Source organism: Polypterus senegalus, chromosome 15 (genome assembly GCF_016835505.1).
Source record: "Polypterus senegalus isolate Bchr_013 chromosome 15, ASM1683550v1, whole genome shotgun sequence".
In the NCBI taxonomy this organism is placed as follows: domain Eukaryota; kingdom Metazoa; phylum Chordata; class Cladistia; order Polypteriformes; family Polypteridae; genus Polypterus; species Polypterus senegalus.
The window spans coordinates 117,216,470-117,230,076 of record NC_053168.1 but is presented as its reverse complement, the minus strand read 5'-3'; the positions used below and the strand labels follow the sequence as shown (position 1 = coordinate 117,230,076).

Here is a 13,607-nt window from a genome sequence, read left to right as displayed (position 1 = left end):
TGTAAATATGCTGAAAGTAACAAAAATAATAAAAATGATGTGAAGCATGCACAGAGTTCCTGAAGTGTGTTTGGTCCTTGAGAGCCAGAGTGCCTGTGGAGACTGAGGAGGGACAGTAAGCACATTGGCTCCAGTCAGGAGAGGCGACTGATTAAATACAGAAATCAGCTTTTGCAATCACTGTGTAAACACAAGTAGTCTGTCTATTGAGTAAGCGGGTTTCAGAATGTTACTGTATGTTATTTTAACATTTGGTTTCTTTATTTCAGAGGGTTATTGAGCTGTTCTGTAATCTGCAGCACATTGCAAACGGTTTCCCTTAATGCAAAGGAACAAAATGCTCTGGATGGGGAAGTGGTGTGAAGAATACTGACAGCATAATTTAGACACAAAATATTTGTCTAACCATATGATTAAAGTGTATGTATGTGAGTGTCCCACAGGGCTGATCTGTGGCCAATCTCTCAAGATGGAGGAGTGTCTGATGTTCTCCATTAGACTGTGTCATGTTCCTTTTATTTGTTTAGCTGATGTTTTCACTCATAGTGAGCTCAGTGTTTTTGCATTTTTGCACAGTAAGTCAGCGGTGAGATTGAATTTGTGTGCCTTGAACACTTTAGCCACTAAGCCACCTTGCCATAGCAATGCCTGGTTGGGTGTGCTTGCTTTGTACCAAAGTTACACACACAATGTGACCCAATTGAATTGTGCCATTAAAGAGCCTTGCAAGTGTCTCTGAAGTACTGGCACTCCGTCCCAGGTTGCTTCCTTCCTTAGATGCTCAATGCTACCTGGATTCAGGTCCCTGTATACTGGAAGAAATGAGATTTATAAAATGGATGGATGTATTCATACGTCTTTGAGTGCCAACTGGCTGACTGTAGACAGGATTGAATCGGCCATTCCTGAGTTGGGGTGCCGGGTGACAAACAAGTACAATTGTTTACCGTAAACGTGTCCAAAAGAGCTGGAATATTGGGCTGGGTTAAATTCCCACGGAGAGCTGAGAGCGTCCACGGCCACTAATCACTAGACAGATCTCTGCCTATATCATTATGTTACTAAAATTAAATGCAAACGCAAGTTTAACTTGTAAGTCAGCATGGTGTGGGAGTTCTCACCGCTGGAGGATCATTCAATGGGAATGGGAACTCGGGCAGCCACAGCGCCGGCCACTAGATGGCAGTGTGAATTGGTTTTTGTGGGTTTATTGGGATACACTGGAATGGCATGTTTTCTCCGGAGTGCAGACTGCATTGCAGCTTAATTAGGGTAGCCCAATTTTTCAGAAGCTAGACCGTGGTACTGTACAGTTTGTAAAAAGATGGCAATATTACATTTAGAGGGACTTTTACTTGCCTGTTGACGGTTAGGTCAGTGTTTTCATTTGAAAATCTGGTGAGACATTTGAGTGACTTTATACAGTCATGTGAAAAAGTAAGCACACCCCATGAAATGTTTTTTTCTTTTTTAACATATGTGAGCATACCAAGATTTGATCTTCACTTAAACAATGTCTATAGATAAAGGTGGTGTAACAAAACGTTATACTGCATTTACATTTTGCAGTCCATTGTATAATTAAAATAAACATAAATAACAAATTTCACATACTGAAAAAGTTAAGTCCACCAGCATGTCACTACCTCAAATTATAATCGGGTGCAAGTGATGAGAGAGGACCTTTTCTGACCAGCCTTATTTAAACCTCAGACATTTAGTTTGGTTTGCTCTTTGTTGTTGAAATGTGTGTTTGCTTCATGCCAAGACTGAAAGAGCTCTCTGAGGTTTTCAGAAAGAAGGTTATAGAGGCCTGTGAGTCTGGGAAGGGATTTAATAAGATCTCCAAACAACTGGAAAACACTACTGTATATACTCGTGGATAAATTCTCCTGTGGATAAGTCAGGACTTGATTTTACTGTGTAATTTCTGGAATTTTATAATGCTGGTTGTCGAATGTGGAAAACTCCAAGAGATTATGATATGCTAACGCCCACCTGAGAGAGTAACCATGGAGCACACTGCCTTTTTTATCTATGTGGGTGCAGCAATGTGCTGTATCAGCGTGTGCTTCTAACCTCTCTCTCGCTGTCTCCATTGTGCCTACGTGACCACACGGTAATACCCAAACTATTCTGAAGTGATGTTCACAGTGATTTTTGTTTTTTGTATCTCACACCCTAATACACCTTTATCGTAAGAGCATCTCTTATCTACGATGGAGCGTTCAATCAAAAGAAAATATGAAGCTGATTTTAAATTAAACATTGTTGAAGTGGAGAAAGAAATTGGTAACTGGGCTGCTGACACAAAATCCGATGCATCTGAGAAATTGGTGCGAGATTGGAGGAAGCAAGAAGATTGAAAAAAAAAAATTAAGTGTTGCATTTTTGAACGGGCGTATAAGTCGGGTCTGATTTTATGATCGATTTTTCGGGTTTTAAGACCCAACTTGTACGTGAGTATATACGGTATTCCACTGTCTGGAAGATCTGGAAGTTGAGATGATTTCAAACATCTGCCAACACGCCCAGGCCCAGCAAGTTCAGCCTAAGATGTTTAGCACAAGATACTGAAAGAAGTCATTAAGAACCCCAGAATGTCATCATGTGACCTCCAGGTAGCTCTTGCCATTGTTGATGTCAAAGTACACGAGTCTACCATTAGAAAGAGGTTGTACAAATTAGGAAGAAACCTTTGCTATCCAGAAAGAACATCAGGGGAAGACTAAAGATTGCCCATGAACACATAGGCAAAGACTTGGACCTCTGGAACAATATGCTTTGGGCATGCAAGGCAAAGATAGAGTTATTTGGCCATATTAGCAGAAGACATGTTTGGTAAAAAACTAAAGACAGCATTTAACCAGAAAAACCTGATAGAAACTTTAAAGCATAGTGGTGTAAGCATCTGGTTCAGGTCTGGTTTGCTACATATGGGCCCAGGCAGCTTATCATCATTGAATCCACTATGTGAGACCATCTGTCAGATGATAGAAGCTAGACCTTAAAACATAACAATGACCCTAAATGTACCAGTAAATCCACCAAGAAATGGCTGAAAAGAAATAAATGGAGAGTCCTGAAAATGGCCAAGTCAAAGACTGGATGTGAATCCCACTAAGGTGTTGGGGGTTGAAACAGGCTGTGCACACAAGACACCCAGCAAACATTGCATTGCTGAGAGATGTCTGTGTGGAAGAGTAGGAAAAGCTTTTTCCCAGTCAGTGTCAGATGTTGGTAGAGAGTCACAGGAAACTCCTACTTGAGGGGGGCAATACCAGCTGTTAGAGCCATGGGTGAACTTACTTGTTCCACAGATGGAAATTGTATACCTGTTAATTTTATGATGAATAAATTATTACAAAGTCAATTTTGTATTCTTTTTCCAATTAAATCACTTAATTTTTAAGATACTATTTAAATGACAATCAAATCTTGTTATGTCCACAGATTTTAAAAGAAAAAACGTTTCAAGGATTTTTTAAGGAGGTTTCAGGGATGCTGGAGTTCAAAACCATAGCATTCTGCCATGTTTGCTGAAGCGCAGCATGACACACACTGCTCTAAACCAGGATGTCTAGTCAAGCTGGAGCCTATCCTAGCAGCACTGGGTACAAAGCAGGAGCCAGCACTGGGTGAAGCCTGGTGCTGGATGATGTGCTAGGCCATTGCGCTGTCCACTTACACACATCCACTTGAAAACCCCACAACCACTGAACAATACTGTAGACTAGGCGTGACAAGCCTTTTTTAAAACTTCTTCAGCAATCCGTGTTGACTGAAGTCGTGGTCTCCTGCTTCTTTCAGAATGTAAACTCAGGTGTTTTTTATGTAGAAGTGGACATTAGAGAGCCACTAAAGGACAAGACAGAAAATTTGCCAAAAAAGAAAAATGCCCTAAATTCAATATTTTTCACAACATAATCAAACAATAAAATGTATTTATGTTATGACCTCATTACTGACTGCTGTAACACAAAAATGTGCTGCAGGCAGAAAAGATCATTTGCCATTGAGTAGTTTTAAATATATTCGCCCGTTTGTCTATCTCTCCGCCCGTCCGCATGAAACAAACTGGCACATAGTGGACCGATTTTATTGAAATTCTACGCAATTATTTTTCAAGGGTTTGTTCAGTTTTCCTTGAGATACCTTCAACACAGTGCGCTGTACACATAATTGAAATTTCAAAATCCATCCATTGAAAAGAATTGGAGAATTTGTAAACTCCGCCTAACTTAAAACAGAGAACAGTCTATGCAATTTCAAGTATAAATTAGTTTACTGTTTGAATTTTTACCTTGGGAGCGGTTCCTTCCACTTGCTTATTGTTTAACTTATTTATTCTGTTCTGTTACTGGATAGACAGACTCTCCTGATAGAAACACAGCGGAACACCTGGAGTCGAGCGCACTGAAACAGAGACACCAGGGGCGGGACACGGGATGGGAGGGGCCAGGTGTGGGCTGGTCGAATGAAGCGTGTTTATTTATTTATTAATTTAGACAGTAATGCTATTGTTTATTTATTTAATTATTTTACATTTTAAACGCCGGCCCTCACCGTACCACAATGCAGCGGCGGGTACGCGTACAGTCAGCCTTCACGCTCCGCGCCGTTCCCGCGCTCATCTCTGCGGCTGCGCGGCGTTTTGGGCGGGGCTTTCTCTCTCTGAACGTTCGCGCTGCTTCAGATATCTGACGTCGAAGCGAGTAAGTAATATGACGTTCGTGTCCGTAAAGGTAAAAAATAAATGCAACTTAACCCATGTAGAAAATGTACGGATGATGAGTAACTGACACTTTATGCCACGGTGAGTAAATGTGTACTCCGTATTTCCATTATCCTAAACCAGGGGTTTCATAAACTTTTGAATCTGATGGTAACGCAAATAGGAAAATCCCAGCCACAGGGGATGTCAGTGTGTTTCTTCGTGACGGTCCCAAGCCCGGTTAAATGGAGAGATCGTGCAGGTGATGGGTGTAAAAGAAAAAATGCAGACAACAGAAAGATATGGAAGAAGATGTTCTGCTGTGGCAACCCCTAACGGGAGCAGCCGAAAGAAGAAGTTAACGTAGGCTAAATAGGAAAATCGGTAGCATTCTGGGACCCAATAAGAGGACAGAGCAATAGATAGACAAATAACAACGGCCATAAAATTTTAAAAAAAAATTAATAAACGTGTCCCTTCAAACATATTTCCCACACGAATATTACTAAAAGAAAAAAGTAGAAAGCAAACGTATAATCAATAGAACAGTTAAACGGAACAAATCCTGAATTATATTGTAAACGCTTAGATGAAGCTTTTGTAAAGCCAGTTTTTGCGGTGCATTGCGTGAATATGACGATTTTTGAAAGGATAGCAAAAATGAACTATTTGGTCATGGCACAGGATAAAGAATAAAGTAGTAAAAAAAATATCCGTACAGTATATTCAATTTGCCATAAATAATATCTCTTAAATAACGTTTTCTAATTAGCTCCGCCATTAACAATACATTTTTAAAATGATGTGCGAATAGCACAACATATCATTTAACAGTAATTGTTGGAGAGAAGAAAATCCAGGATTACTATAGAATCAGATCTTTTGTTTAAGTGATAAAGCAATTAATGTGGGGTAGAACATCATGAACAGTCATTGTAATGGCAACAGTTAAAACAATCAGGCGAAAGTATTTCTCTTTTTTACTTTTTAACAAGCAGTGATTGATATAAACAAGAAACAATACGGTTAAATAGACTACATAAGTATATAAAAAGCCTCATTACACAAATGAAAATGCAACACACTCCTTGAGTAATGAAGAGGTGAATATTTTAATGGTGCATTGTTATTTTGAAATTGACTTTTCTATAAATGGTATCTGTTTGAAAAGAAGAAGTTCAGCAACAATAGTAAACTTGCAGCCTGACAGTGGATGTGTGGCCTTATTTCTGCAATGAAATGTCATATCTGGTCTTTCGGCTTCTCAGTGTACATCCAGCAAGAATGGCGTTTGGGGGTGGCAAGTGGGGCGACCTCCCCAGGCCCTGCACCTAAGGGGGCCCTGCTTTTATTGTTAATTAAACCCCCTCTTTAACCAGCCATGGCTTGTTGCTGCTCCCATTGTGCAATAGCACACATTTCCAACATTGTTGATTTTCTCTTTTCTAAGAGCACTAGTGAAATGTTTTGGGGACCTGAGCAGATCGACATTCCTGCGACCTTCATCTTTCTTTATTTTCAGATATCGTATGATCAATACAGTTTGGTGGTCATGTATTGGTTCATTTTGTATCTCATTATTGTTTGGGTGGTAATTAAAGAAAAAGAAACAATTAAGGGGTCTGAGTCCTCAAGAACAAGTCGATTAAAATCAATTCAAAATTAGTTAATTTGCAGCAAAAACAGGTCACTAATTAAGAAAAGGGTCAGAATGAAAACCTGCAGGACTGGAGTTGGGGACCCCTGGACTAGAAAATATAAAAGCATTCCAACTTTCAAACCAGCTAGCCAAGTCTCTGTACACACCTGAATGTTACATCATGCCTACATTTTCTACTTGCGAATTTTTGTACACTGTTTAGCGAATTTAAAGGCGGGCGGTGCACCCGCTCAGCCGCCATGCGCTGCCACTCTGCCCTGTGCTATCAAAGAGCAGTCAGGTAGTGGATGGCAGTTTTGCTCAAATCAAGTTTTTCTTTGGAGATCCTGAACTGCTTTACTGGAGGGCTGCTTCAATTGAGAAGTACAGCTGTGAACAGCCTAAGAAGGTGAGCTTGTAGTTGAGAGGTGAGCAAAAGCAAGGGCTTGATGATGACAAGAAAAGGAGGACAGTGAATTGTACAAAAGGAAGTCTGGGGCTATAGAAAGGAGCGCTTTGATTCCATAAATTGGAAGTCTGACTGATAAGGAAGGCCCAGAGATGCACAGCAGTTTATTCTTTGGATAACCTGTTTGTATTTGTTTACTTTTTTCCTTTATCCTCCCTTGGGTATTCTTGCTGTTTAGTAAATTATCCTTATCCAAACAATCTTGCTGTCTTTCTGCGTACAGGGTCAGCTTCAGTGTGTCCCGCTCTGTCACCAGCGCCTTGTCTAATTTTCACTTTACACAAGCCACATAATGCAGCTAGACAGCATTTGGAGTCAGCGGTGGGATTCCACTCCAGCTCCTTATCCACTTGCTCATGTGTCTCATATTGGCTTGCGGGGGATTTTGCAGAACTCATTAGAGTTGGCCCCGGCATGATCTGCAGGCAGGAAAATAAATAAAAGTCCAACGTGACGGTTCAGCTCACTTGTTGTCTTCGGCCTGAGCAGCTTTTACTCATTATTCATACACTCTTTAAAGTGGAGAACTGAGAGTGCAGGCCAGATTTAGCTATCCGGAAATGGCTGTGGTGAGCTAGGGAAATGAGTCTGTGCCTGAGTATTTTTCAAGAAATATAAATAGAAACAGGTTCAGTGCACTCCATCATAGCCACACAGCAGAAGAAATGCTGCCGGTGAATTAAAAATCACTCTGCTGCCTGACTCGGCAGATGCATTTTAAAGACTCTTTACTTTACATGCACGTAAACTACACAGAACTTACCTGGACCCGCTGGTCTGCTGTGTATGGCCCCCTTTCTGCACCACTCAACACCCCACATGCCCTACTTGTATCTGCTGTTGAGCTACTCATGCTCCATCTTTTATGAGTCCCCCACCCACTCACTAGAGGGCCTCTTATATTTAATGCCAAGACCACCTCCCCCATATTCTATTTAGGTATTGACAATTGTGTCTTTTTAGGCCTCACTAGGTGTTATACTCCAGGCCACACGATGCCCACTATATCTGCCACTTTGCACTTGCTTTATGGCCTACAGTGTCCCTCATCTCCATCCCTGCCAGTTATTCACCTTTCTCTTGTGTATTGATCAGCTTGCTTTCTGTTTTTCCTTGTCATTTCTATTTGTCTGAGTAGCTTCCTCAGCTCCCCCATTTAGTTCATCCTTGTACAGTGAGTGCTGATCTACTGTACACTGATGAGCCAAAACATCCTGAACCCTTCTGGTAACAATGGCGCATGCCAATGTCAAGGATATATTAGAACGCAGACATTAAGTACTGGGCGGCACGGTGGCGCAATGGTAGTGGTGCTGCCTCGCAGTTAGGAGACCCGGGTTCGCTTCTCAGGTCCTCCCTGCGTGGAATTTACACGTTCTCCCCGTGTCTGCGTGGGTTTCCTCCCACAGTCCAAAGACATGCAGGTTAGGCGCATTGGCAATCCTAAATTGTCCTGTGTGTGTGCCCTGCCCGGGGTTTGTTCCTGCCTTGTGCCCTATGCTGGCTGGGATTGGCTCCAGCAGACCCCAGTGACCCTGTGTTAGGATATAGCAGGTTGGAAAATGACTGACTGAAATTAAGTACTCGTCATCAGCCTGTTGAATGCAAAAGGTATAAGCGAATGTAAAGATCTGAGTAATGACAGAGCACTCCCAAATCGGACAGGCTTTTGGGGTGCTCACGGTCAGTCGTGGTGAGTCTCTACCAATAGGGGTCTGATGAGTGAAAAAGCACAAACCACCAGTGAAGTGTTGAGCGGCCAAGGCTCATCAGTGTGAGAGGTCAATGATGGCTGTCCCTTCAGGTACAAACCAACAGACGGGCTACGGTTGGATAAATCTCAGATAATGCAATGTGGCATAACACATGGTGCATCAAACCCTGCTGTGTATGGGGCTGTGTAAGCTGCAGACCAGTCAGAGCGCAGATGTTAACCCATGTCCACTATTCAAAATGCCTACAGTGAACACATGACTGTTGGAACTGGACCAGGGATCAAGAGAAGGTGGTTACCAGATTTTTGTAGCATCATGTGACTGACTGGAGACAATTGTTGCCCAGTTGCTTCAACACTTGCAGCTTTACTTGAGAATGGCAAAGAGACAAAACACACTGATCTCACAGCCACAAAATCATTATTTGCAATTGGACAGACTCTACCAAGTCCACAGGAGGAATGCGGCTCAGTAACTAATGCAGGCCTGAGGTCCTGCTTCAGCAGTCATTTCACATCTCACATCTCTTGTCCAAGAACCATAAAGTTTGTTGTGATGCACAGTTAACCATCAAGTGGTCTGTGTAGGGTGTTGTCAACTTTGTAGTCACTCCTTAGAGGGCAGAGAGAAATACAGCAAGGTAATCATTCCAAACAAGATGTAGTGATTAGTTGTGTTTGGCTTCGATGAGATGGTCAACTTGTACAGTAAGTCGTTAAAAGGGGCAATGGAGGACTCAGTCTTAGACAGGAAGCTATTTAAACAGAGATCACACTCAGTTTAATACAATTTGGGAGAACCAATCTATTTCAAGTTCACAACTTTGGGAAGTGAAACCCTTCAAAAAAAAAAATAAATACAGACCTTGATCCTTGAAGCTGTGAATAAAGTGCAAACCACAACAACATGAACCAACAAAATTCTTCACCGTTGTGCCTGTCAGTTTCTTCTGGTGTGTGTGTGTGTGTGTTACGCCTCTACCTACAGTCTTGCGACATTGCTTGTGTCCTTTGTGTAACCGAACTATTTGGAGAACCGAGCTGTCTCAACACTGGGCCCAGCTTATGTTCCAATTGAAATATCATTTTACACCATGCACAGAATTTACAGTCAATTTATCTACACTTGATGAGGGTCCTACCTCAAGCAAATGCAAAGGACATCATGAGAGACTTGCCATTTTGGGGATGATTTCTTTCAACAAGAATCCTGACCCTTGTGAAATATGCACAGGCTGAGTTATCCTCACGGACGCTGAAACTGTCATGAACAGTCCATCAAGTAGTCATCTGAGTCAGGGTACATTACCCAGACAAAACCTTATGAACACCTGCCTAATGTGCTGTTCAGTCTCCATGTGCCACCAAAACAGGTCCAACCCACTGAGACATGGACTCTACAAGACCTTTAACGGTGCACTGTGGTATTTGGCACCAGAACATGAGCAGCACATTCTCCAACTCCAGTAAATTGCAAGATGGAGCCATCAGAAATCAGATTTATCCCACAGATGCTTGATCATGCTGAGATATGGGAAATTTGGAGGCCAGGGGAATACCTTCAACTCATCAAACCATTTCAAAACAATTCATGTGGTATCTTGCTGAAAGGTAGCACTTGTCATCATGGAAGTACCATTGCCATGAAGGGATGTACCTTGTCTAAAAAGATGGTTGGTTACGTGGTGTGTGTTAAATTTATGTCCAAAAATATGAATGCCCTCACCCCTGGTTTCCCAGCAGAATATTGCCCAAAGCATCACATTCTGTCCAATGGCTCATCATCTTCCAACAGTGCCTCCTAGTGCCATTTTTTCCCCAAGTAAATGATGCACATTAACCCAGCCATTCACGTTATCTAACAGAAAATGGGATTCATTAAACCTGGTGGGTTTCTTGTGTTGATCCAAGGTCCAGTTCTAGACATTTTCAAAGGTGGACAGGAGGTAGCATTGTGTCATATTACATGGTTGACCATCATTGAAATGATCTGTGATTTGTGCCACAGTAGCGCTTCTTTTGGTTTGTACCACACAGGATAGCCTCCATTGATTAGTCATTTCAGTGAGTCTTGGCCACCCATCACCCTGTTGGTGGTTTGTTATTTTTACCTTCTCGGGACACAGCCAGTAGGTACTCACCACAGCTGACCGTCAGCATCTCACAAGCTTTGCCATTTCACACATACTGTTATCCAGTTGTCTGGGTTTTAATGATTTGGCCTTTATCAGAGTCACTCATGTCTTTCAACACGATGACTATGAGCACCTAATGTCGGCTTACCGTCTAATATATTCCTGGCCTTGACATGGATCGTCGTTATGGTATCTCTCTATTACATAAAAAAAATATTGGGTCGAGACGTGATTTTCTCTGAGACACTTTTAACGAGACAAGGAGGACAGCTGCTGTACAGGCTTTTAAATGTCGCTGTGAGACATACAGATCATGCAGCATGGCACAAGCAGCAGCAAGCCAGCTGATCGAGCATTTGTTTCCATTGAATCACCATTTAAGGGGGGGGGTTCTGAAGGAGCGACCACATCTCCTTAGCATGCGTTCAGCCCCCTCTTCACAATGCGAGAGGCAGAGACGTGAAGTGGCTGGTGCATAGCGTGCCCCCTAGGGGGGTTCAGGGGGTGGGCAAGTGAAGTCCCCTAGTAGTCAACACTATGGACTTGATATGGGTGTGGTTGTAATTTCTTGGCTCACCAGTTCCAGTCTCCTTGAAAGTCTCAGAGATCCCATCTTGCGGCTGCATGTACCAGCATTCTAACTACTTCATGAAATTAGGAGGCACAACCAGACTTTGCTCCCCTCATTTAAAGCAGCACTTTAATACACTCGTGCCAGACTCCTAGCTGACTGTAGTTAAAAAATGTGCCAACTCCAGCTAAGAGATAACAAACAAGTTGAGATGTTCAGCATGAATAAATGAATACACCATAACCAGCTGCCAGTTTGAAAATATTTTTACTGACATGCCCCAGATTCTCTTTACATGCTTTTCTAAAACAATTTCTGTGACAGGAGACACCAAGGCTAAGTTTCATCTGACACACAAATATGAACAATAAATAGAGAGGTTTCGTTTCTGTAACATTTTGCACCACGTCTGCTTATAAAATACCTAAAATTGGAATGGTGACAGAATGCCTTCATCATAGAAGTTTCTAACCCAATATATTCCAGTAAAATATGTCCAGTATAAAAACAATATATATATACTGTATATATATACACACACACATACACACTCAACATACACACACCCATCTACTGATAAAATATAAGAAGACTTTATAAGGTGCTTAACTTGAGGCATAGTGGATTTGCGGAATGCTTACAAATAATCCCCAGAAAAAAAGTTAAAATGACTCAGCTGGATTTCTGTTGTTCTTTTGTAAAACAATAGAGCATTTAGACTACAAATTTCATAAAAAAAAAAAAAAACAAAACAAAACCATAAAAATATGTACCCACTATATATACATAAATGCACAGTTCCGCCACTCGCTGGAAAACAAATACAAAGTCTGTTTCTAGGATGATGCCATCTGGAGCAGCTGCACCTTGAACTGCTGAGCCTGAAGGGACAGTTCTGTCACCCGGTCCACCATTTCCTGTACGGCTGCTGTGCTGGGGTAGTGCAAGGCAGCCATTTTTGTAGCCGATACGATTGTCTTTAAGAGTTCACACAAGATGTTGCTGTGATTGATAACTTTGTTCCGGATTTCCAAGGTGGCGGCCTGGCGTGACAAAGTGTCGCCGATAAACACCAGTTTGTGAGCACTCAGGATAACAAACTTACTGTGTGCAACAAATATACGTGGAGGCTGGCCGGTGCTGATGCAGCTGAAAAAAGCATCTGTGGCATTGAGGAGGGTAACAAAGTGAGTTTCACACTGTTCTGAATAGAAACACAGCAGCTGCTTGTCCTTGCTGCACAAGCCGCTTTTCGTCTGGGTGAGGTTTGGAAGAGCGCTCCATGTAGAGATGTCATTCTCCACAGGTTTGATGACTTCTTTCTCTAGCTCCTTAAAGCGGTTCAGCTGAAAAACACATCATGCTGATTAGTTGCACAGCTTTTACCTTCTACAAACACAAATGATCACTGGGCTTAAACATTCAAGAGGAAAGAACTCAAAACCCCAAGAATCAACATGGCAGCATGAACAATGCCATACATGGCCAGCCCGCCCCACTGACTGCCTCATTGATTCTTAGAATTTTGAGTTCTACGGCCAGCTCAAGACTAGACCAGTGGCCTTACTGGACCGTTCTTCTCTGGTGATTTTTCAAAACTCCCACATAAAAGAATACTTTCGGTATTAAATGATAGAACAAGTCTGAATTAGCGCAAGCCACCCTAATTTGTGGTGTTTATAACAAATGTAATGATTTAATTTACAAACTTAGGAGTACATAATAAACAAGAATAATTGTGTCAAACATTTAAAATATTAAAATGTATGCCTCAATTTTTAGCGGATGCTACATGTGCTATTATTCTGTGGGCAGTTTGCTGCCTCTTTGGGTGCATAAATAAATAAATACACCTTTAAGGGGGAGGTCATAACTCGGTCAGGGCGGTTGGTGTTGAAAACTTAAAAAACGGAAAAGAAGGGGAGAAAGGGAGACATCTTGTGGTGGAGCAAAGAGAAGAGACAACGTAGCGCCAAGTAAAGTATCTACTGGAATAAGTTCTTTTTTTTGAAGACTCAGCGACACAAAGGAGACACGTCTCTGAAGACAGACTCTTTTTCTTTGATTTCGCTAACGAATATCTTGGACCGGTAGGATTAAACTTTGTTGTTATTGGCTCGACGGCCGGCGTATTCATGTATGGTTTCTCTTTGCCCTAAACAATATGGACAGTAAACCCATTTGGACAAACTGGTTTCTCTTATTTATGAACATTGTGCGTTTAAATCAGAAAGGGGGGTTTCGATTGATATGTGTGTGTTTGTTTGATTTTCTTTATATATGTCAAACAATATATGTGTTATTCTTTTGCTTCTTCTTTATTTTGCGATATGGCTTGTTGTTAATGCTAAACTTGGACTGGTGG

The 13,607-nt window shown here is 41.7% G+C and overlaps 1 protein-coding gene across 2 annotated transcripts in view; it reads right to left on the bottom strand.

The window, feature by feature from the left end:
* Positions 1 to 11,492: 11,492 nt before the first annotated feature.
* The window catches only part of nedd9 (neural precursor cell expressed, developmentally down-regulated 9), a 64,549-nt gene continuing 62,434 nt past the window's right edge, over positions 11,493 to 13,607 (bottom strand). For both annotated transcript variants that reach the window (XM_039736332.1, XM_039736331.1), the window contains exon 7: positions 11,493 to 12,588. In XM_039736332.1, coding sequence (XP_039592266.1) covers positions 12,079 to 12,588 — 510 coding nt within the window. In that variant the 3' untranslated portion in view covers positions 11,493 to 12,078. The remainder of the gene's footprint in view (positions 12,589 to 13,607) is intronic.